This window comes from Rhodnius prolixus, unplaced genomic scaffold (genome assembly GCF_049639745.1).
Source record: "Rhodnius prolixus isolate KJV_2025 unplaced genomic scaffold, Rpr scaffold_1, whole genome shotgun sequence".
Taxonomy (NCBI): Eukaryota; Metazoa; Arthropoda; class Insecta; order Hemiptera; family Reduviidae; genus Rhodnius; species Rhodnius prolixus.
The window spans coordinates 12,975,593-13,000,374 of NW_027411581.1; the positions used below are offsets into that span (position 1 = coordinate 12,975,593).

The following is a 24,782-nucleotide window of genomic DNA, read 5'->3' on the forward strand; positions in this document are numbered from 1 at the left end:
TGAAACTGAACTAGAATAACGATGGATTCTTTATTGCAAATGATGATGAATGTGATGAACATTTCATTATTCTTAACAATTTATCTGGTGCATCTTCCATTTTGCAGTGCTTCTTCAATGTTTGTACGTGATTTCTTCATTTCAAGAAGTATCAATACTATTGAAATACATGCTTGCACCACTAATGGTTAGCTTAAATATTCTTTTATAAATGTTAAAATTTACAAATTAAAAGAATTTAAAAAAAGAAAAGTTAGTGATAATATTAACAATAAAAAAATCATCCTCCTAAAACAAAGCACGGCATCAAGGAAGTAATATTGAAAGTGGCAACAAAAACTCCAACTTACAGCTTCAGGCCACAGACTTTAGCTCATCACTTCCTAGCACACAGGGCACTTGATTCAAGAACGTGACATATGCTACCTTCATTTCTTACTCAGCAAGCATTAGAAAAGCCATCATCTTTCTTAAAACCTACATATTTCTGTTTTTTTTTTCTCATTTCTAGTTATCTACAAAATAACGTTTTGTTTTAAACATTAGACTAATTTTTTTAACTTGTTATTTCTATCAGATGCTATAAAACTTGTCAAGGATCTGACCAATGACGGTTTTCAAGTCATTTTAGCCAGACATAACCGCCATGAAGAAAATTATTATAGACGAAATCATTACTATAAACATGGAATTTACATTGATACTAACTGTAAAGCAGGAGTTGATTTGATTTACATGGTAAGTGAGTAGCAACTTTTTGAATTATAATTTTTGTATGGAACTATACTCACATTTCACTTTAGCTACTTAGGATTTTATTTGTAATATTTTAGAAGTTTAGAATTCTTAATCTGTTATTGAAAAAATTATATTTTAATAGCTTTTTTGTTAATTACAGGAATCAAGTTTAAATTCATTTAATTCTAGCTTCTGTTGGCTTTTATATCATCAAAATTATAAGAGCATCATTTCTACTTTGAATCAGTTACAACTTGGCATGACCAGTGATGTAGCATTGGCTGTACCTTTTGATTCAATATGTGATACTAGTGGATGTGAAAATGAACTTGAAGAAATAATTTCAACAAATTTGTTAATAATCTCAAATTTTTACGAAACCTATAATGTTCAGTACAATAACTATTTAGAATATATATTACTGTATGATTTGTACAAAGTATTGGCTTGGCAACAGTTAATAAGCCAACTTATAGGGCGTTGGTCGCAAAGCGAAGGGCTTATTAACTTTGCATTACCTAGAAGGACTTATAACATGGGTAGAACTGAAATAAAAGCTGGTATATATGTAAGTGTGTTAACTTTATTGCTCAGGTCTTTCGGGTTTTTACTGAATTCTGTATAAAATGTTAATATCCGGGGTGGCAGTGAACCAGCTTCTTCAGGGACATTAGCGTCTCTTCTTCGATGAGTACACTCCCATATGTTTATGGTAAATAAAATGACTTCTCTAGGAAGTTCGGATTTACAACTCCATCCCTCTACTATTCACAAGCTAGAAATCCTAAAAACGGTTTTAGTTTTAATAAAAACTACAATGGGGACCTTTATCGAGCGTGAAGTTATAAACATGAAATGAAATATTTAACCTGCATTGGGTGCTTATCCATTAAATAAATAAAAACTATAAAAAAACCAAGGATTTAACATTTTATCAGCAAATTGTTTTAAATCGAGTTTATAGCTCCTTAATACATTCAATAGTTTTTTATTTCTCATTTAAGTATAATCAATCTTATTTAATATTGATTTCAGTTTCTGGAAAAAGTTTACCATTTAGAGAATGTTGTGAATGAGCTTCAAGATGATAGATATAACGCAGAACATGACATTGCAAACCGGTTTACCTACGCTATTTCCCTTCACATAGCTGATTTGTACAATTTTTCGTGAGTATTCTGGGCAATTCACCATTAAAATACCAAAACAATTGAGGGTTTGGAGACGTCACTTCTCACAAAAGGTTTTTTTTAGTTATTGAGTTATAGCCAAATCCAATCTTTTTACCATGCCAAGTAAAGGTTAGCGTAAGATCGACTGGAAGAAAACTTTGAACTTTCTCCTTATAATAAAGGAAAGTCAGATTGTTCTAAATGGTAAAATGTTCAAACTTCAAAGACCTCATGTTCTGAATCAACTCTTCTCATTCTTGAGGACTGTTTCATTTCAGCATTAATCACGCTCTCACTTTCTCTCAGTCTTGAAAGGAACTGGGTCTCCTCAAACAGCTTCCTCCATTCTTCTCGATCGTCAGCCCCGGACCACTACCTGCGCACTTCCGTACTCTTTAGGTCCGCTTGTATGGCATCTACGTAGTTCAGATGGTGCTCAACCAAGAAGGTCGACTCTCTCGAATGCCGTGGAGCATCTTTCTTTTTAAGCTGTTCACCTTCATCCAATATCATGAATTACCTCTACTTTACACTGCCACAAGGGTTATTAGAGAGATACTTAATATTTTTAATGTTTTTTTGCCATTTGTCTGTAGGATAAATCTAGTAATAGAAGATAAAGCCTGGGGTACAAAACAAGAAGATGGCCATTTTGATGGTTTAATGGGTTTGCTGGAAAGAGAAGAAGTAAACCTGACGATCACTGCAATGCAGTTCATGAGCGCTCGACTAGATGTATCTGATTTTATTTTCCCTTCACATTATTTCAAGTAAGAAGTTTATTTTATCATTTCAGTTTATCGTTTGTAACTTTACTATAAGAAGGTGAGAGAGAAAATTTAGAAATGGATCTGGCATTTTGTGTTCGCTTATTGTAAATCTTACCAAGAAAAATACAACAAAGTAGGTCAAATTCTGGTTACATCAAGAATCTGACACGAAATTATCGCTCGGAATTCCTCAGGCGATCCTCAATTTACTGGCCTAAAAGATGGACTTCAGAATTTTAATCTTGCATTAATAGATTTAATAAATACAGCTTTCAATATAATACAGAGATGTACATATTTAGTAACATCGCGTATTCCTAATTTTGACCCAAGGCATGCAATAAACTTTTTGAAGTCAACTCTTTTTTAATTTTTCAAATATATACCTTAACAGACTTTAATCATTCATATTTTATGCCTTCTTCTTTGCATGAAACGTTCTGGACATTGGTTGGACAATGGCTGTGCCCTCCAATCACTTCCCAAAGACCACAACACACTAGAATCAGTGAGGTGATCGGCGATTGGTGTCACCCACTATATAATTTTTAAAAACTGATGAAACCATCACTGAAGAGAGGTAACGTCATTAACTTGAAGAAATTTAGCGGAAATTCCATCAATCAAAGCAGGAATTGGCGAAAGAAGGAATCGATCCTATTGCATGCCAGTACGTTTTACAAATCACAGGAGAGCAGAGCAGAAGTTTTGCCTCAACCATTATATACTCCAGATGTGTTAACACATTATCACTTTTGCAAGTATCTGGATAACTTTCTTTCTGGTAAAAACCCTTATCACTAAGTACCAGGGATTTCTCTGTCTAATGCCTTGAATACCAGGATCTAATTCTTGCAGTTACGGGATAGATATGCCATGCCAGCAGATTTGCTAATGGGGCCTGTTTCCATTAATATAAAGGAGATTTAGTTGAGATATACCAATTTACTTCATTTTTTTTATTTAGTAATATTTTATTCACAAATTATTTAAATAGATATTTATAAAAACAAATCACTGAACTGAGTTTAGATCTGTATTTGATTAAATATTTAATTTTTTTTTTTTAGCTTTCCATTTATCTTCAAACAGCCGCGCGCTCTTGGTACCTACCGTGCGTTGTCACTTCAATTGCAGACACCTGCGTGGATCTGTGTGGGATGCATGCTACTTATCTCAATTTTTATTTATTGGATTGTCCAGAATGTTTACTTGAGAGCCAATGATCCTGATGGAGAGGCTACTTGGAGTGGCGCAGTTATCCAAGTGATTGGTGTGGTCACCCTGCAAGGTTAGCACTTCATTAAGATGGAATGTTGCGGTAGTATAGAATATGCTAGTTGGAAGTTGAGCTACACTCATTGTTTATACTGGACATTTTATCGTGTACTTATTTTATTAAATCTATCACTTCAGCAGTAAGGCAAAGCACTGCAATATCTTGGGGCTTATTTTTTAATAGCTCCCTCTTATCTAAAAATGCATACAAAATTTACGATTGTAACTAAGATTTATTCGAAGAATAATTGATGTTTATAGTATCTACAACTAAAATTTAAATTTCCAGGATTATCTCAAGAACCTTATAGAATTGCAGGAAGGATAGCTTGTTTGTTTATCTTGCTGCTAGCCCTGATGATCTCAGTCTATTACAATGCTGCAACGATGAATGCTCTCCTCTCTCCAGTAGGATATTTTTCCTTTTACATATTCACTTGAATAAACATTTTCTTAATTGAATAAATTATACAACTTGTAGGCACCTGTCTCCATTCGTAATCTACAACAATTGATTTCAAGTAACATGCCATTATTTTTAATGGATATACCATATTTCAACACTAGAACGGTAAGTTAAAAGACATTGAGCTTACAAATAAAATCTATTGAAATTTGTACACAGCTACTTATCATTAATTTATTTATTTTTTTCTTTTGCAGACCCGCGAAAGACTCTTATCTAAAGAAGTGATGCATAGAATTTTATCTCAACGTCAACCAGATTTTATAGCCTCATTAGATGAAGGCCTGGAGATAATACGAACTCGTGGGGCTTTTTTAGGAGAAGATTTTACACTTTATACTGCTATAGAAAACAGGTAGACTTATGAAAAAAGAAATTGAATATTAATGTATTTTCTTCGATAACTGCTTAATGATTTTGAAATATCCAATCAACATAATTCATGCAGATTTCAAGATAGTGATAAATGCGATTTAAGCGCAATATCTGCTTTACCAAATGTCCCTGCAGGAAGTTACATTAAAAAATACTCCCATCTTAAGGAAATCCTTTTTAGAGGGCAAGTAATATGCAATTTATTGTTTAATTATAATTAAATTATTATTTTGTTAAATAAAATAACTTTTATTTATTTATTTCTGTTTCATTTAGAAATCTGCGCATGAAAGAGCATGGGTTAATAAACAGACAAGGGTTGCACTGGTTTCCAAAAAAACCCACATGCGGTAGTCAGCAAGTAAGTATTGTTAGACAAAGTTTTAAGCGTTTTTACGACAAATATGAATTATATAGTATGTATTTTTTAAATAAAAGCGCTCAACATCTCTGAGGTTATTGCCACTTTCTTTAGTGATGGTACCAGTATTTAGTGATGGACTAGTATTTAGAAAAGTTAGGTTTCAGTAGCATTAATATAGGATGCTTGTAATTTATTAATTACCTTTTTTTTAATTTGATATTTTACAGATGCTTTTACTTGTTGATTTGAAGGTTGTTACAATAGCTGTTTCAATCATGATTTGCGGAATTGTTGTTTCTATAACCTTAATTTTTCTTGAATGTTTCTTCGCCCGAATCAATAATTTCTACAAAAATGATGGTAAAATTGAAGTAAAACAATAGTAATGACAGTAGGTAACGACTTCTTTTTTGGTAGAGCGAATAATTAAATAAGGCTAAATTGTATCAATAAAATATAATTTTCAAAATTCTTGTTTTTAATGTAAACTCCTTCCTAAAAGATATTTTCTTTATAAAGATAACATTTTTGCTACAGAAATTTTGCAATCATCACGTAACAGTCAACATGCAATTGTGGGCTGAACGAATTCTGCCAAGTTTCTTCGTGCAAACTAAATTGTTGGAGGAATTTGAAGACATTTAAGAATTATAATGCTATGCACGCTTCCCTATATTCTGTTACAGCTCTTCATAAGTCCGCAAACTCCTTAAACTGTAAGATCAAGTTTTATCTTGGAGAGTTAGTCATTTATTGAAAATTATGGATGAAGAAGATAAATACATGCCAAAACTGCAATATGCCGAAACTACGTGGAGTCCGGTTTAGAATCATTGTACGAACTGATTTAGGTCTACCATTTGTTTTTTTTTTTTTTATAAAACAAAACCAGTCACTAAAATGTATGCCAGAGTAACAAACTCTGTCAAGTCTAGATATTAAACATATTAAAAAACTATAGAGGAATAAGCAAAAGGTTCGTAATGTAAATTGCATGCGATGGCATAACTTGTAATGTTGGACGCATTGCGCTTGTACTACTGCAGTCGATAGATAAGCAAAGGAACACCTAATAATTCTGGCTACACATCTGGTCGTGGGTGGAAACGAAAAAGTAACCAACATTACTTAGATTTCTTGTTTTTATCACATCAAATAGAATCCAAGACTGGGTAGTCATAATTATTAATTCTGTTAAGACAATAGAGGATTTAACTAGTTTTACCCACAGTTGGGACATCCATATAGTCATTTTTTTGTGACAGCCTTTGTGAAGAATGCTGACGTTGTAACGGAAGCGAGATATAAACGACTATTCCTTGCTTCCAATCATTTATTTCAATGAAAGAGAATCAGGAATCTGCAACATTACACTTAAAGCAACTTTAAACTATGTCCAGATCAGGAAATTGTAAAACTCAGCAGTATTCGCTCATCCAAACTCGCGAACTCATTATATTTACCCTGTCCCCTTAGCTTTCACCCTTTAGAACTTTGGAAGTAGGTACCAATCTGACTACTGGAGTCCTCCACTCTTGAGTGCCCAGTGGCGCTGGTATAAAAGCTTTTTTGTAAACTTTGATTCGGATTAAGCAAATTGTTACCAAAGAATGTTAAAATATTTTTAATTGGGAACTTTGCGAAATGAATAGGATCAACTAAAACAATACTAATACCATAATTTATGGAATACAAATGTAATATAAGGCCCTCATGGAGAATAAGCGACTGGGAACAACATTCTTTGAGAGATATAACGATACCTTAGTAATGATTGTGCAGCCTATTACTTTTTGGGCGGTAAATCTATCCAGGACAAGAGTTCTTTCAGAAGTAGTTTTTTTTTTTAAAAAAAAAATACCTTGTCGCGTTGGCGTTTCGCCATTAGAAGTCAAGCCTAATATAAATTCTCTTCAGCTGGTAGCTTATCACTTGATATGATCTTAAGTAAGCAAAGGCCTTACCTTCAAATTACTGATCTCAAAACACATCGCTTGCTCGGCATAGGACACAATATGGACTTTGGAACATCCAATTGCTGTCTCTGAAGATAATCATGATCAGTGATAAATCGGAAGCAGACTACTGCTTCATTTCGAGAAAGGTTATTTGGCCTTTCGCTGTCATTCTACGCAACATTTATGTACATTTAGTTTCAGATAAAGTAATTAATAAATTACAATTAATTAAAAAAAAAATAGAGTAATAAAATATGTAAAATAATGTTCAACTACTTCAAACTTATTACTTGCAACAAATATACAGTTTTATTTAGTAAAATTTTCGATTTTGGCTACAGTTGTTGCTATTTCTTCTAAACTGTGAATCTAGTGTTATCAAATTCTAGCTGTACATTTAATATTGTGAGTAAGGGGCAACGTATATCTGCGTAAATGTTATTTAGACTCTTGTTCTAGCTGCAGTAATTACTTGTCAATAGTGGATTTATATTAAAATTCAGTGTTTGTACGCTGAAATAATAAAAGGTTATTCTTTGAAGATACCCAGTAGTTATTATGAATATTTTTTCCAAAAAGAAGAACGAAAAAATTGACCACAGAATTAAGTATAATTTTCTGAAATTATTTTACACAAAGAAACACGAAGCATGACCTTTGATCCTAACTCATTATTTACACCTCACAATCCGTACTGGACAAATTCATTACTGAACAAGAAGTGTCACACTCCATACTTACAGAAAACTATTTTCAAACAATATTGCAATGAATATTGTTTGGTCAATATTAATTTTATGCACAATTTTCATGGTTTCATTTACAATTAGCTCTCCTATTTCGGCATTAATCACGGATTTCTTTAAACTAAAACATGTGGGAATACTTTATTTACAAACTTGTGACACATATAGTAAGTTACAAGTGACTAAAGCTCAATTTAAAGTATGGAAATTGTATATTTACAATTAAATTACTTTCCAGATGCGACCCAATTCATGAAATTCTTGTCAGATGAATTTATTTTCTCAATGAACATTAATTCACCAAGATCTTTAGCGAATATTGTACAGAAGAGTGACCAGAGAATCGGAATCTTCCTTGATTTATTCTGTGAGGAAAGCATTCAGTTCTTGAAACTGGTAGATATTATTATTAAATTTTTTACATTCGCATGATTTAAAATTTAAGTTTCAATTGCATTTATAAGTAATATTTTGTAAATTAAATAAATAACATTACAATTTTCACATATCATTACAGCACAGAAATATTAATTATTCTTTGGCAAATTTTATTGTATGCAGATGAAGATGCTCGACAGAAACCTAAAAAAACCAACGCTTATGTTATTGTTTTTGCTTTTATTTGGAGTATAGAACGGTTAGAGTCTCCCTGGGGCAGAAGTTGAAAGAACACCATTGTGTCGACCCCTTATAGTTCTGTTAAGAGAATTCTGACTTTATACCCGGTTTAGCGACCAATCGTTTTTGCATATTAGTCTATTTTGGATTCCAAGTGCTAGAGCTTCCATTTCGCTTTATAGCAGGATTGAGGGGGCCGTTTCCGTTTCTTCTACTTCTGTCACCACGGCACATTGCTGGACACAAATACTGTGGGGACCCTGCGATACATACATAAAAAGTCGTAAGACCAGATGAAGTAGTTTAGGACATTCGGCTTAATTAGCGCCGCTAAAGATTTACTATTAGCTTTGACTAGAAAACATTATTGGGATGCAAGGGCCATATCTAGAGGAAGACAGCATGCTTACAAAGGGTATCACCCTCGGAACAGCCGTCAAGTCTTCTCCAGTGGGTTCTAGTAAACGACTCAAAAGTGCTGGATGCACAAATGATACCCAGTGTCCTCCCCTTCAACCGATATTTCCTGCAAGCATCCCAGATTAGCAACATATTCAAAAACCCAAGTCCTTTAACCATTTCATGACACCATTAAGACTCGAGTTGCTGCCAGACAGGAAGTATATTAGCCACTTTTTCAGGTAACTTGACCCGTAACTGGTACCCGTCTCTGCAGGTATTTCAATCTAAAAACATGAACAACAATTACTGGTACCCCCAAATATTCAGAAAACAGATATAGGGTCTGCAAAGATAATTGATGTATGGCAGTTACTCATACAGTATCTTTTCGTGATTAGGAAGCCAACATGAAATATTCGATTTTATCACCCCACACATACCCTAACTCACACTTGTACAGTTTAGAGATTCCTAAAATTTAGCAAAACAAAAAACATAAGGAAGCCAATATAGATCTTTTTGATCGCAGTGAATTTATCTTATAAACTTCCCTTTATAAAAAAAAAAACTGTTACGTAGTATCAGAACCGGGATTACCAATCCAGAGAACACAGATTATTCTGGCAAGAAATAAGTCGTCTTTAAAAGTCATTCACCTGAAGGGAAGGTTTCTTTTGAGTTTATGTATGAATTTATTTTCAAAGGCAACATCTCTACATTTGTTCACCATAACCTATGAGTGGTTGATATTGTTAAAAAGTGAAAGTGACTTTTCTCTACTGGAGAATACTGGTATTGGAATGAGCAGTGAAGTAACGACAGTGATTTCATCACAATCAATTTTATACGACCTACATCGACCAGATGTAAGCAGTCTATTAATTAAGACACCCGTAGGGCGTTGGTCAGATCTATATGGGCTGGATTATAATCGAACACCAAGGGTACTTGACTTAGAAGGTGAAACCATCATTGGTTCAATGTTTGTGAGTAAAATTTATTTTTAACTGAATATTATTGTACTTCTCTGTATGCAATTTAAAGAGTTTTCAGATTACTGATCTTTAAATGTAGTTTGTACTATTTAGTTGTAAATTTATTGTATTGCAGTTTATTCAAGACGTGTACGATCACAAAAATATTTCACAGCAGATGCAAGACTGGTCTTTTAACAAAAATGATGATGTTGTTAATAGATTCTCTTACGTTTTACACATACATATTGCAGATATTTACAATTTTAAGTAAGTCTGTGCATTTTTTAAAGAATTATTTTTTTTTTAAACGAGGCAATCATTAAAAATTAAAAACCCTATTAGGTATGTATTTCCTTTAAAATCACATGTAAAACTACACGACTGCAATTCGCGAAGGCATAATTGATTAATTTTATTTAAAGTTTAAGAGCTTTATCTAAACCTAATTACGTTCAGTTGAATTGAAGGGTGAATCAGAACGTGGCATTCTAGCTGCCACAGAAATCCCAAAAAAGTCAAAATTCTATGATTATATTCAAGTAAAAGTGATAGACCTACTTCAGACTATAGAGTTTAAGAATTGATCTATAGCTCTAAAGCGTGTCGAACAGCTTCCAAGATACTGGGAGCCTACTCGTAAGTAGTGTTTCCTAGCTAAGGAAGACAGTTGAGATGGTATTAGACCTCATCAGAAAGTGTTATAAAAGCAAGATATACTCTCTTAGGGAGAAAAATGTTAAAGATTTAATAGGTCATCCCTATCTGCACTCTTCCTAGGACCTATAAAGCAAGGATGGTTACTCAGCCAGAATGAGGAGAGAGAAAAATCCGTACCAAGAATAGACGATGTAGCTATAATACTAAGTAAGTTAAGGTCGTTACGTAAGGATGAGTTGGAAAAATCAGAACTGTTTAAAGTGAAGAGAATAAGGCCAAATATACTACCTGCCTCCTCAGTGCAGTTTGCAATGTTGCAGATTAGAGCTCTTAGTAACGGATGGATGGGGAGCTCAAAAACCTGATGGACACTATTCTGGAATTATTGGTCATTTAGAGACAAGAGCGAGTAACGTTAGTGTGGCCCCATTGCTAATACTGCCCCATAGAGCCGCAATTGCAGATGTTTTAACCCCAATGTCCGACTACTGGTAAGAATTCAACCAATATTTTCTATAAAAATAATTTTACTGAAAACTAATTCTAGAAATTTATGCATAAAAGTAAAGTAAAAAGTGATGACTATATTTTACTGCTTCACGTCCAACTGCCCATCGTGAACGGAGGCTACTAGCAAACATACTTTAAGTTCTTATATTAAACATTAAATAAAATCCTAGGCCTAGACTGGGAATCGAACCCAGTACCACAAAAATACATATTAGCTTTGCAGGTCTCGCCTCTAACCGCTCGGCGTGGTGGCCGAAATTTAATATCTATATGTAATATAAAACATAGATTTCCTAGAAGTCCCTCACAGCCCAGTGTCCTGTGATGGGCTGAAAAGGTTCAGTTTCTAAATATCTCAAACATTATTGTCTGTTACAACGTCTTACACGCTTTTTGAGAAAACTCTAATCAGGTTCGAGCAGCGCTCTTGAAGACCAACAAAAAAAGCTACTGAGCAGTTAGAGCCTTCGTGTCTCGAGCTTTTGGTAACATCTCTTCTCTGGCCATCCTTTTAAGATGTTCATCTGCCTCAACTTCTTTTTCACTATTCTCTCTTCAAATTATTCTTATTTCTGATACAAATATTTCTTGCGCTATAGATTCGCGTTCTTATTTACCCACAACTCCTCCATTACTATATTTCTACAACCCTTATCTTTGAGAATCACTGTGCTAGACTAGAGTGGTGGCACCATATGCCGGAATATTTCCTTGGATGGAAAGTTTCCTATTCACTTCCCATGGAAATACAACTATTTATTATTATCCGCAATAACAACGAATGTAACATGGAGATCACTGAAATCAAGCATTAAGTATTATAATGGAGACTCCATAGTTTAAAAAATTAGCCCAAGACTTGTGCAGACTTCTTGGGGTAGACATACGCCAGTCACCCAGAAAGGTGTTGTCTAATTCAGGTTATAGTATGTTAGTAACGTTCCCATCTTTAAGATCTTTGAAAGGATGAAGAGGTTTCCTGCATTTTGTGATTAGTATATTTTTAATAACAATTCATTAAGATATGTAAAAGTTTATAACTTAATTTATTTTTCAATAATTTAGATTAGTTACAATAATCATTTCCAGGAAGCCATTTGTATTCAAACAGCCACGTGCTTTGGGCACATATAGAGCTCTATTTTTGCCATTTGAGCCTGCAACATGGGTAACCGTTGCTTTCATACTTTTTTTTGCTGCCTTAATTTGCTATAAATTTAGTATAAATGAAAACCATCGACCAACATTTAGTGAGAACATTATTCTCTTCATCGGCATCATTGCACAACAAGGTAACCTTTAAAATTTACAATATCTATTTATTAATAAGTGGAAACTTACTTTAGGAACATTTAAACGTATTCAGTCGCCTACACCAATTACTGCGAATCGCTTAGGTTAATGTACCTCTTAAGAAACTAGAGAACTTTGAAAAATATTATTGTTTACATCGTCATCCCGCTCTGGAGTTCAAAACTTCTAGCATTACTCTTGGTCTGACTAACTTTTAGATTCCCTATTTTCTATTGCCGCTCTCCAATTGAGGATACCAAGGATATACTTGTATTTTTGCTACTCAGTGCATCCTAAACAGAGACAAACACTCGCGATAACTTTCTTGGGATGTCTAGCTCAACGTAATTAGCCGAGCTAATAATCTTTGTAATAAATACAACTTTGTATAACTGCATTAGTTCGGTGTTAATTCTTTATCTACATTTAACTCTAACTATGTTTGTTCCATGAATGTCCTGATATAAATTCTTCTCAAATCTAAGTTTTATTGACTAACAATTAGATCAACATCAGATTGATCTGCATTTAGTATATTGTTGCTGGTAGACCAAGAGGACAATTTGCTATTGATGTGTTCTTGCTGGCCGCCAGTTTCTAAGCTGGATTCAAGGTTGTGAATGTTAAGGTCGTCTAATAAATAAAAAATGTAACTCTTCCAAAAGCTTCTAAATTCTTTGGTGTCACATGCAGACCTAATGCATTCACACTATTCGTTAGTATGATTTGCGAAAGAATCTTTAGGCTTTTCTCGTTTATACTTTAAAAGAAAAAAAAATTATGGGTAATGTATAGCGTGTTACAGATGTCAATATCAACTCATTCTGTGAAATAGTAGAATTAAGGCTGTGTTTTCGTTTGTGCTAATGTGTCTTTCGGTTCAAGCCTGAATATTCTTTAGAACAATAGAATAATAAACTGAAATCAAAATAATAAGATAATGCTTTCAGACAACAATCTCTTTTCTAAAATGTTATTCTGGTTTTGCAGGCTTAACAAGAGATCCCAAGACAATAGGTGAACGTCTAATGTGCTTCACTATGCTAATCATGGGAGCGATGGTGGTCTTGTACTATAATGCTGCCACAATGAGTGCGCTATTGTCTTCAACTCCACCCAAAATTAATAAACTTGACCAATTGGTTGATAGTAACGTCCCTCTAACACTTATGGACGCGCCGTATTATAATAATAAGGAGGTCAGTGAAACTATTTTAAACATAAGCTTTTAAAAGTCATTTAGATTTTTTTTCTTTAGATTACAGATAAAGGGCAATGTTCCTTTTTATTTTATTTTATATAATTTTTTTAGGTACGGAATCGATTGTTGGATAAAAACGTTAGAGACAAAGTTGATAAATATTCTAAAAAGACTTATGGTCTTGAAGAAGGTTTACAAATTATTTTGAAAGGAGGAGCGTTTAGTGCAGAATATTTTGCAATTTTTGAAGGCATTGATAAAAAATTTAAAGATTCACAAAAGTGCGATCTTACCTACATTCCAGCCTATAAACCTCTGTACGTGTCCTCCTACTTTCCAAAAAAATCTCACATAAAAGAACTCTATAATCGTGGGTTAGTATTTATTATCAATTATTTTTTGTTTCAATATGTTTATTGAAGATGGATTTTCTGACTAAAATAACTTCAGTCATATAAACTGAAGGAAAAGAAATCCTTTTAGAGTTATGTTTTGTTTTAACACAAATGAATGTTCATTTTAATTCAGTATTGTTGTAAGCATAATATTATTCCTACAGATTTCTTCGATTGATGGAACATGGACTGCTTCGAAGAGAAAAAGAAAAATGGATTGTGAATAAGCCCAAGTGCGCTGGCAAAGAACAATTTCTTTTCGTCAGTTTGGAAGCAATTACTATAGCATTAGCCACACTGGGACTTGGTGTGACCATTTCCATTGTGGTTTTAATTTTTGAAATATATGCATACAGCAAATCAAAGAAACTTCTAAACGTTAAACGTAGAAAAAACTTACATACTGAATCATCTCTATCTCTTATATTACCAGTGATTAATTAAAATTAGTTAAATGTGGTTAACCAATTATTTACTTTTGTTTAGAAATTACAAGTGTAACAGACTTGAAATTAAGAACTGTGGTCAACTGAATCTTCTTTTATCCAGTTATGTGCTAAAATAATGTGATCTCGAAATTTTAATACTTATAATACTTACAATACTTACAAACTTATAGTTCAAAGCGAAATTTAAATGGCCTAATCCTCTTACATCTGCATACAAACATAAATCTATTAGTTGTCTGCTTCCTACTAAACATAATTCTCTAGCCTAAATGTTAATGTGGGTTAGATTAGATTCCATAGTTGGCCAAGCGCGATCCATGGTATCTATTGCGGCCCTCTAAAATTGTCTGTCTCAAGTATCTTGTTTGGATCTAGGGTTTAGTCTATTTAGTTATGCATGTTTTGAAAGAGATTGCCCGTATAAAGAGTGAAGCTACGAGTTTTTCTTCTTCTAAGGGTCGAATTCTCTACGCTCACATTGACGGGAAATACTCAGTAAATTAAGTTACACTTATTCTTCTTGCTGACAAACCTACAAAGGCACTTCGTTTATAGACCCATGCGCTGCATGGGCTTTCTCAATGTGCAATGGATCTGTGAAGAGACCTACCGTCGTCCAATGTCCTTCCGGTTTTGATCGTTAGAAAACTAGTAGAGATTGTAAAAAAAGTAACGCAATAAGATAATAATACTTTGTGAGGGCAAATCAAGTTATTTTTGCTTTTCTAAGTTTATTAGTCAATAGAATGCACTAATTATTAAGTCTTAAAAACCTACTTACATTCAATGCTAAATTTATTCCTTATTTTACAAAAAATCCTTTGAATGAGGACATCCAAAAGAACTCCAAACTCTATTTAAGAGAGCGGGAGAGAAAAAGGCATGTATCAACGAAGGATTAACAGCTGTCATGATAATAAAAGTAACATACCAATAGCTAATTTGCGTTGTACAATAAGGCAGAAAAAAAAATTAAAAGTAACAGCTTATTATGGTAAAATTTTCTGTGAAAGAAGCGAGAGTTCTTTAGAATAGAACACAACTTGTTTCCGCTTCTTCCTGAAGTTGCGCACTTCAAGTATGAACACGATTCCCGAAACAAATAATCCAATTAGCAGTACACTAAAAGCTATTGTAAGGGCTCTCGTACCAATCGTGAATTTTTCTTGCTTCCAAATACATTCTGGTTTGCTAGCAACCCAGAATTTAAATTGATTCTTTATCATGCCATTTTCCTTCATTAATAGTATGCTGAAACAAAAGATGTTCAGTAAATTCAATGTTAAAAATAGTTTTGTCACTTAATTATAGTAATGACAATAAAAGAGTTCTCAGCAGATTTGAGCTCTCTTCCATTTTTATTTTCTATTAACAATAAAATGATTTTTCCCTTTTATAAACTGGATTTCATGATTACATTAAAGAAGCACCTTGCGTTTTCTCCATTTCCTCATATTCAACCAGTTTTCGTAATAGACTATCCTTTCTATATAATAAAGAAAACCCATTATAGTTGACTTTACTTACTTACTTAAATGTTGTTTCCATGTATGGGGATAATAATAATAATGTTTTATTTGTAATAAAAAGAAAGTAAATACAATTAAATAAATAAAAAAAAAAAACATTCTACGGCATGGAAGTTCCGTCTGCCGGAGGGTTGCACAAAATTAATAAAGCAAAATAAGCACTACATAAACAGACAGTAGAAAAATTAAATTAGACAGAAAAATAAATAAATAATAATAATAATAATAAATAAAAATTAACAGCATAAAAAAAATAATAAAAATAATAACATTAAAAAATGAAAAAGAAATAAAACAGAATAACTTTTTACTTTGAAAAAAGAAAGTAAAATACATTCATCAATAAATAGAATAGGAAAAAAAAGAAAATTATAGTATTCTGGAAAAAGCAAAGAAAATACATAAATAGAAAAATAGAAAATGAGAAATACCTACAAGATGGCAAAAATAAAAACATAAAGAATTTAATATAAATATTGAAGTTAATATATTTGGATGAAATTCACACAAGCCTTGAAGGGAATAATACTATGATGGCCAAATCATACGACGGCGATAATGCCAAGCCAGTCGCGCAAAGTCTATTAAGCGTTTGCAATCATTCTCAGAAGAGGCGTTTAGAAAGGGTATCAGCGCTGATGCAGGAAAAGGGCTAAAGCCAAGGCACCGCACCCGCAGTTCGCTAAGGGCAGTACACTCGCACAGAAAATGATGCAAATCCTCCCTCACAATCGGGGCACAAAGAGGGCAGTTAGAATTAGGACGGTCAAGCCATGGGATGAAATTTAAATGTAAAAGCTCACATCTGAGCTTAAATAACCATTTCAAATCGTGCAGATTAAGAGCTAAACGGCACTCAACCTCAAGACAGAAAAGTTTAACATCGTAATTGAGTTCTTTATACAAGAGAAACCTGTCAGAATCCTGAGCAAGCCGTACACATTGTTCTGTATGCCGAACCTTAATAGTATCTAACAAAGACCTGAGCTGCCCTTGCCAGAGAGAAACCTGATCCAGAGAACTATCAAACCTACAGGTGTATCTTAGCGCCAGCTCGCACCAGTGCCTGAACCAAAAAGCATTCTGATTGATTACCTCGATTGCCAGAATACGTGGTAAACGATGAGAGGGAAGATTTATAGCCCTAAGACAATATCTAAAATGTAAATTTAAAGTAAACACTTTAAGAAGATCTAAAGAAGTTTCCAAGTAAATCATATAGTTAGGTGTGGAGGAAGGTAACGAAAACAACTTCTTCACGAAAAACCGCTGAAACTTCTCCAACTGCTCATACCTCTGAAAACCCCAGACCTGGGCCCCATAGCAAACAATGGAACGTAAAACGGCATCGAACACTTGTTTCTTTGCATGAAGAGGGATCAGTTGCTGAGCGATGAAATTCGACCAATTCCTATTAAGAGCTAATTTTGCTGCTGAAATTCTTTCTTTCAGGTGGTATTCCAGGGAAAGGCGAGAAGAGAGCGTAACGCCAAGATACTTGTAAGAATTAACCACCTCCACTGGCTCACCCCTGTACCTCCACCGATCTGCAACAGCCAGCCTACCCCCCCTTCGAAAAACAACAATTTTCGACTTGTCGAGATTAACAGTCAAACTCCACTGTTCACAATAGATCGCCAACAGATTAATGTTTCGCTGCAAAGTAACACGGTCCTCCGCGAGAAGAACAATATCATCCGCGTACATCAATACACTAATACGACGACCCCCAATACGCACGCCACCCTCAAGCACCTGAGGCAGGTCATCCAAAAAGAGCGCAAAAAGGAGCGGGCTCAAGATACATCCCTGACGAACACCAGATTCAACAGGAAAAAACTCGGAAATACCCTCTCTACCACGAACAGCCGATTCAGCGTCGGAATAAAGACTTTTTAAGATACGGATAAATTTTGTTGAAACTCCAAGATTAAACAATTTCAAAAATAAGGCCTCTCTTGGAATACTGTCGAATGCAGCTTTAAAGTCAACAAAAAATGAATATACTTTATTACCTCTTTTAAGAAATTTAAGCTTAATAATGTTTAACAAAACAAACAGGTTATCAATTGTAGAATACCCTCGCCTGAACCCGGCCTGATACTCACTAAGCAACGCATTGTCTCCAACAAAGGATTCCAATCGCTGAAGTAGAAGACCAGTGAAAATCTTAGCAGAAGCGTCTAAGCAGGATATGCCTCTGTAATTCCGGACATCATTAACCTCCCCTCGTTTAAAAAGCGGAAAAATGATAGATTTACTGAATGAGGTTGGTGTTGCGCCAGTTTCAAACATGAAGTTAAATAAAGATAAAAGGCTATCCAAGAAGTTATCAGGCGCATACTTATAAAACTCATAAGACACTCTGTCAGGTCCAGGAGCCTTATTATTTTTCAACTTACTAATAACCATCTGTAACTCACGGAAATCAAAAGGGAGATCCAAAGTACTAGAGACAATGTAAGGTTCAGCATACAAAACTGACAACGCATCCCCTGAAGGGGTAAGCAAACTGTGGAAATAGGCTACAAACTTAAAAATATCAACATTATTACCGCATGTAAAGTTTTTACGTTTAAAGTGATTTGTTAAATGCCAAAACTCTCTGGAATCATTTACTGTTTTAAACTTGTCAGTTACCATAGAAAAATAAAGTTTCTTCGTATGGGGATAATAAACTAATAGTAATGTTAGATTCCATTGGAGTTGGCAAGAAACCCCTAAGCCTTGCGTCCCAAAAGAACTATTGTATCACCTACTAGTTAGATCAACGCTTCTAAATCTTAGTTTAGAATTAGGAATGTGATGAGTGGTTCTTCCCATATCCCAATTTCTAAGTAACTCAAACGAGAAAACCTAATTTTGGTTACCATCTCTTGATGTTATCTCCAAATATTCGTTCCACATTAGCTTATCAGACTTCATAGGACTTGATATTCTGTAAAGACGGTCTACTGCCTCTGGAGTTGATTGTCACTTGTTTCATATTCTTTGTGGATAGATTTTGCTTGCTAAAATATTAGTCTGGTAGATTAGAACCTTTATCTCCCAGGACATAAATTATTTTTAAGAATCGTCAAACCGCTCGGAAGCATCTGTTGGCATTATGCTTTTCTTTATATGATAACATTGTAGACTGTAAATCAGTTCCATATTGTTTCAAATTGGTAGTAATCTTTGAGAGGAGAGCCTGAAGATCATTTATACCAGAACTAAAACACTCTTCTAGGTACTCATTATTTTTTTTTACTTTTTACTTATGCTTATCAAGTAAAAATACTTTTGTAAACAAATACACAGGTACACTAGGTATATTCTTAATTATTATAAATGTATTCCGCCTTTTCGAAATGTGCAAAAAAGAAAAATAGATATATGCAATTCCAAATATGTATGTCCAAAATGTAAAAGGGAGTAAAAAAAGGAGTAGCGGAATATTAACTGATTATATTGTAGATGAACTATAGGCAATCATGGCCATAAAATACCTTTGCCAGTATCATCCAATGTTTTACTGCATCATAACTTTCAAGTTATTTAAAGCATAATTTACAAAAAATGTATTTTAATACTTCAATCTAATCAATAAAAAAATTCATTGTAACTGCAGTAAATGCTAACACTACACCAGCTCAACACTAAAAGAAAACTTTTTTTTTTTTAATAAGATTTAATTTAATTAAAAAAAAACCTACCTTCGTCTAAATAATTCCTTATAGGGACCATTGTTTTGGACTATTGGTCCAATGTGAGTTTTACTAAATTTATCTATTTCCGTTAATGAACATACCTGTAGAAAAATAATTGAACACAATTTACTTATCTTATTTCTGGCCATAAAAGTATCATATAAAATAGAACAAGTCAGCATCAATTCCCAAAAATATGATATAATTTTGAGCATGCCAATCTCTCTTCTATGTCGCAATTCCTTATTGTTACTTTTTTTTTACAAACAAGAGAAATTATTTATAAATGTAGACAAACCTCAGCTTCAGTATATTTGTCCCTAATTTTAGCATAACTATCAGTAACAAGATTATAAAATGCAAAGCCTCCTCTTCTGACCAATTCTAGTCCCTCATCTGAATCAAAGTACACTTTATTTGAAAGTTTAGATTTGGCCATTTTTGCTCTTAGGCGAACTGATAGTTCATCATTGCTTTCCTATTAAATAAATAACTTTATCAATTTATTTTAATTAGATTATTAAATGCATGATTCATCTTCTAGAAAGTCAGTCTCTTTTAATGTTTTTCTTTTACCTAAAAATAGAAATATTACATGGGTGACTAATTTCCAAAATTAAGTTTACATCAGAAAAAAAATGTTTTGAGCTTGTAAAGTGATTTTAAGAAATCAGTGTTTTTGTGGAAAAAATATCTCAAATATGGAAACAAAAATGAATATCGAACTATATGTTTCAGTTCTACCAGCAAACCCGAATATCTCCAGCGGTCAAAATTCATCAACCAGAAAATCTTTTCGGGAAAACCTGAATGGATTTTTCACTTTTATGTAATTAACTAAAAATGGCTTCACAAATTTTCTTTAATCTTTTACACTAATATACATCTATAAACTTTATTCGATCTACCAAATGAGCGAGGAGTTGTCACTGGTAAAATATAAATATAATTGGATTTCTCAGCTGCGTAATTGTATTGATCTCTCTGATTTGTGGGCCACAAGATCTTGAGCAATTTAGAAATACAAAAAAGTTATCACTTTTTGAGAGTTGAATTCAGGAATATATTGACAGATAAATAGATCTTATTTCAGATTCTAATTTTGATTTATTCTGCTCATTATGTTCAAAATCAACATCATCATAGGTTTATTTTTATGAAGATATGCCAGTTAAGTTTATAAGGTTTTTGCCTAATTAAGAATAAGTTTAAAATTAATTAAGTACGGTGCGCTACTACTGTATCAGTTCATTTTCTGAAAACCATTTTATCAGATTCAAGGGACCTAACCTTACATTTTTAGTGAAAACTAACATAAAAAAATTTGATAGAACTCAATACTTTTCTTCAACTTGAGGAAATAGAAAATTTTGAAGCAAATAATTTACTAACAGCATCATTGCGAATGTAAGGTTCAGTTTCAACACCGAACTTCAGATTGCTGGCAAGTAGTTGATCCATATTCTGTATGGCATTCGGTGCAGGCAGCAGCAAGCCACTCAATATGGCAATGTTGTAGTATAATGTGATGAAGAAAGCGAAATTCAATGCAGCAAGATGCCATAGTCTTTTCGACAGATTTTCCATGTCTGGACCACCTAAAATTTGATTAAAATATCTTTATGGATTTTAAAAATGCCATTTTAAGATTCCTTAAGAACGAAAATGTGTTTTCTCCATCCACTTTGGTAGGAATTTGTACATGTAATGTGTGCCCACTGTTATTAAATGTAATAAATTGCGATAAAATTTTATATTTCGCTTAGATGCTACCAGAAAACTCGACAATGGTTTTTTTTTTTTTACAAAATCGGTCAGCCGGGAATGCCAAATTTTTGTACTGCATTAAATTGTCAGTTTTTTTTTTGTTTTTCGAAAATAGCTTCTACGTTTTTCTTTAAACATGGCTCATTTACTTAGCTCATTTATATAACGTTTGAAGCTCAAGCAATACTAAAAGAAACTTTAAAAAAATCAATATTATAATGGTTACCCTGCTGTGCAATTGTAGCAACCACCATCAAAGTACTGTCGCTCCAGAGTTCTTTACAACGGCCGACTACCTTAAATGAGATTATTGTTACGATGGATATTACAAGTATAGCTACCCATACTATTGGTTGCAATGGAACAACCAAAGCCTTGTAAGTTCCCAACAGCTTAGGTTGTAAGAACAAGATCGAGCCTCTGCAAATACAAAATTCTCAGTAAATTTAAATGTTTCCACAATGTCATTTTTAGCAGTATTTGCTTTAAATAACATAAAAAATAATCACAAAATTCTGAAATCTAGTCAGAGTTTGTAATTTAACTAACTGTATCTAAACGTTTTGGTACGATGTGGCTTGTCAGATTTTAGACTCACTAGAAAATCAATAAATTTTATGTTGCATGTTGTAAATTTAGTTCTTTTAAATTAACATTTCTTTTTGTAATAATCAGTAAATAATACACCTAATTTAGATTTTTCGTTTCAGCTTCTGAGTTTTTTCAGTAAGACGGTAAAATATTATATTTTCAGTTTTTATTATAAAACTTTACTCAGTAAAAAGTTAAAAAATTTCTCAATTGATGGCATAAAATTATTTTGAAAAAAAATCATATGGTTGATTTATATTGAGCTTTAGAAGCACAATATTAAAACTTAATATTGATTCAATTCTTTTTTTTTTTTTCATTTAGGGCAAAGATCGCAACCAAAGTGAGTTGTGTCTCTCTCAGCCTCAATTGGACTGTAATTTAACCACAGAAAATGATAGATTCACAGTTTTACACATTTAAATGATATTATTTGAACGCAATTAATGGACTATTATTGAACAGTTAACATGTTTGATCACCATACTTAGCATAAGTGACTGCCAGAACATAATCAATAACTGCAGATCTGGGCACACTAAATATTGTATAGACGGCACTGATTTCCGTTTCATTCCTTTGCAACTGTCCTATCATACCAATGAAGCTGCCATTCTTTGTTGGAATTCCCCAAGTTCTAGCAAATTTGTAGCTGGGACTAAAAATAAATTATATCAATTTATTTTTCATAAAATTTCTGATACTCTAATAATAAAGAAAGCGGAAATTTCTAGACTTACGTAAAGTTATAATGTTCTGCTAAATATATAAACATACGCAAATGAAATCTACGTTTTGCGTCCATACCTGGCATATAGGAAGGATCTAACATCAACTCTATGATGTTATCTTGACTATAGTTCAAAAATCGTGCCTGTTGAGATAAAGCAGACGAAAATTGTTTAGAAAATTAAAAAATATTGACGATGTAAAAGAAGATCAGCAGATTTAAAAAATTAGTTTAAAAATGTAACCCGCAGTTTTCATTTTTTTAAGTTGATTTTTCAAATCATTATTGAGAAATGTAAAAAATATAAGTATCGTAAGCATATTTGGCTTCTTAAAAATGACTTTATCAGCGTTTTAGCGATAACGAGTATTTTACAAAATATTTATTTGTTTGAAATTTACCACAACGGACGCTTTTATTACAGTGCCCATAAAATTATTCCTAGGTTTAGGCATGCCAAAATTTATCGAAGTCCCAGTTGCTGGCCACAATTTTAGCTTGGTAACGGTGAAAGGTGTGGAATAGTGCATTTTATACAGATCATAAACTATTGTTTCATCTTCGCTAGCTACCGCCACAGTTACTGCACTGTCCACCAATATCCTAGCCGGATTAAGATGGTCTATTGTTTGGTTATAATTATTGGTCCAAAGTAGCCAACGATACGAACTGTTAAAGTGTTGAAAACTCTGAAAAGAAATCAAAGCATTTTATTCTTAAACACGTTTGAAAAATATTTTACTGCAGATTTTGCAATTTAGATAATTGTACTAAAGCTAGTATTTTTATGCAATTCTTATTCCCAACATTTTTTGAATTTTTGATATGAAAGTGTGAAGGGTTTAGCTCCTAATGAATAAATTCGTTATAGCGCTACATCCTCAGGGATTTCGTTGGAAGGGAGCACTCTTCCAGCACATTGTTACACATTTGTATTGAAACTCATCTTTACCTAAAACTCCTGAGTAGCTGCAAAAACTTTGTTGGTTTTCCTAAATAATATTGACCAAAATACAAAATTTAATTCCGAAAGTTTTAAACATGCAAAAACTCACTTTGTTCTAAATTAACCAAATATTAATTATTCCAAAATAAATTAATAGCAAGTTAGGTTATCCAAAAAAAAAATTCTCTCAAAAATAAATTTTATTTGACAATCATAAAGATTGTCTTAAAACATTAATTTCTGATTTACCTGTACTAAAAATTGTATTCCACTTCGACAAGTTAAATCTAAAAAAATCTCTGTAATCTGAGGTTGGAGAAAGGATGCAATAATTTCGTTTGAAGATAATTTAAAATTTAACACTCTACTGTTTATAGTATGCTTGTCAGTAAAATGTTTTAAAATGTTCGTCGCATCTGTGAAGCAGAAATAAAGTAAATCTTCAAATATTATTGATAAAAATATGAACATTATAAATGTAAAAACAATAAATAAAGAAATACATTTATTCTTTTAATAAAAATAACAAAAAACTATGGGCTCGAATTCAGATTTTAAAGTTATTAAGGGGTAAAATCATTCTTTTATTTTTAGTCATTGTTAATCTTATGAAATATTAAAATATTATTAAATATTAAATATTATGTTTATTATTTTTTTAATGATGGTTGAAATAAATTGTAATTTCTTCTTTCCTTTTAAATTTTAGATGACAATGTATAAGCGAGAGATTCAATCTGTATATAGGAGATTCATACCTTTTCTACTGCAAAAATAAAGATGAGTCCCTGCCGATGATACTCCGATGAATTCACCAATAACTTTGTACATGATAGCATTTTTACTACCAGATTCAACTATCATCCTACAATCTGCTTGATTGTTGAAAAATAATAGCACAATTACAATTAACATTTTGATAAAATGAGGGATGTACATATATATTACTTGTAATGAAGCAAGTTTCAAAATGATAGTAATTAATCATTATTTAACCAATATTGACAAAGCAATTATTTGTTAAGATATCCTAACTTTATTCTCTACGTAATTAATCGACCTAATTTTAGCACTAATTTGGCGAAAATATTGACATTTATTTTGTTTCCTACTATCAACCTCTAAAACTATCAAAGAGAATTTAGTAACAGTAGCATTTAG

At 32.7% G+C, this 24,782-nt stretch overlaps 3 protein-coding genes across 3 annotated transcripts; 2 read left to right on the top strand and 1 right to left on the bottom strand.

The window, feature by feature from the left end:
• Window positions 1–24: 24 nt before the first annotated feature.
• LOC141454682 (glutamate receptor-like) lies at window positions 25–5,725 on the top strand. Its single transcript, XM_074129197.1, has 12 exons — window positions 25–187; window positions 578–738; window positions 899–1,306; window positions 1,774–1,907; window positions 2,507–2,680; window positions 3,751–3,971; window positions 4,248–4,366; window positions 4,440–4,529; window positions 4,622–4,779; window positions 4,873–4,983; window positions 5,076–5,160; window positions 5,391–5,725. Exons 1-12 carry the CDS (start codon window positions 40–42, stop codon window positions 5,544–5,546), a joined length of 1,965 nt encoding a protein of 654 aa, XP_073985298.1. The 5' UTR covers window positions 25–39; the 3' UTR covers window positions 5,547–5,725.
• A 1,980-nt stretch (window positions 5,726–7,705) lies between these two features.
• On the top strand, window positions 7,706–17,990 carry LOC141454694 (ionotropic receptor 75a-like). Its single transcript, XM_074129210.1, has 9 exons — window positions 7,706–8,034; window positions 8,106–8,263; window positions 9,592–9,873; window positions 9,998–10,131; window positions 10,842–11,012; window positions 12,121–12,323; window positions 13,315–13,523; window positions 13,637–13,899; window positions 14,085–17,990. The coding sequence occupies exons 1-9, from the start codon at window positions 7,890–7,892 to the stop codon at window positions 14,362–14,364; spliced, it is 1,845 nt and encodes a 614-aa protein (XP_073985311.1). The 5' UTR covers window positions 7,706–7,889; the 3' UTR covers window positions 14,365–17,990.
• On the bottom strand, window positions 15,359–24,564 carry LOC141454687 (glutamate receptor ionotropic, kainate glr-3-like). Its single transcript, XM_074129204.1, has 10 exons — window positions 24,380–24,564; window positions 23,871–24,037; window positions 23,077–23,364; window positions 22,686–22,819; window positions 22,433–22,603; window positions 21,581–21,774; window positions 20,980–21,185; window positions 19,886–20,065; window positions 19,594–19,688; window positions 15,359–15,620 (listed from the first exon to the last, which is right to left on the bottom strand). Exons 1-10 carry the CDS (start codon window positions 24,558–24,560, stop codon window positions 15,359–15,361), a joined length of 1,878 nt encoding a protein of 625 aa, XP_073985305.1. The 5' UTR covers window positions 24,561–24,564.
• Window positions 24,565–24,782: the final 218 nt, after the last annotated feature.

Bases quoted from the DNA above. Each gene is read 5' to 3' on its own strand.
- LOC141454687 (XM_074129204.1), bottom strand. From the start codon at position 24,560: ATGTACATCCCTCATTTTATCAAAATGTTAATTGTAATTGTGCTATTA. The intron at 21,186-21,580 runs GTAACCATTATA...ATCAAATTTTAG, and splicing joins TGCTACAATTGCACAGCAGG to GTGGTCCAGACATGGAAAAT. The intron at 19,689-19,885 runs GTTTGTCTACAT...ATTTTTCTACAG, and splicing joins ACAAATATACTGAAGCTGAG to GTATGTTCATTAACGGAAAT.
- LOC141454694 (XM_074129210.1), top strand. From the start codon at position 7,890: ATGAATATTGTTTGGTCAATATTAATTTTATGCACAATTTTCATGGTT. The intron at 8,035-8,105 runs GTAAGTTACAAG...ATTACTTTCCAG, and splicing joins ACAAACTTGTGACACATATA to ATGCGACCCAATTCATGAAA. The intron at 10,132-10,841 runs GTAAGTCTGTGC...GCAATGTTGCAG, and splicing joins GCAGATATTTACAATTTTAA to ATTAGAGCTCTTAGTAACGG.
- LOC141454682 (XM_074129197.1), top strand. From the start codon at position 40: ATGATGATGAATGTGATGAACATTTCATTATTCTTAACAATTTATCTG. The intron at 188-577 runs GTTAGCTTAAAT...TATTTCTATCAG, and splicing joins ACATGCTTGCACCACTAATG to ATGCTATAAAACTTGTCAAG. The intron at 5,161-5,390 runs GTAAGTATTGTT...GATATTTTACAG, and splicing joins CCACATGCGGTAGTCAGCAA to ATGCTTTTACTTGTTGATTT.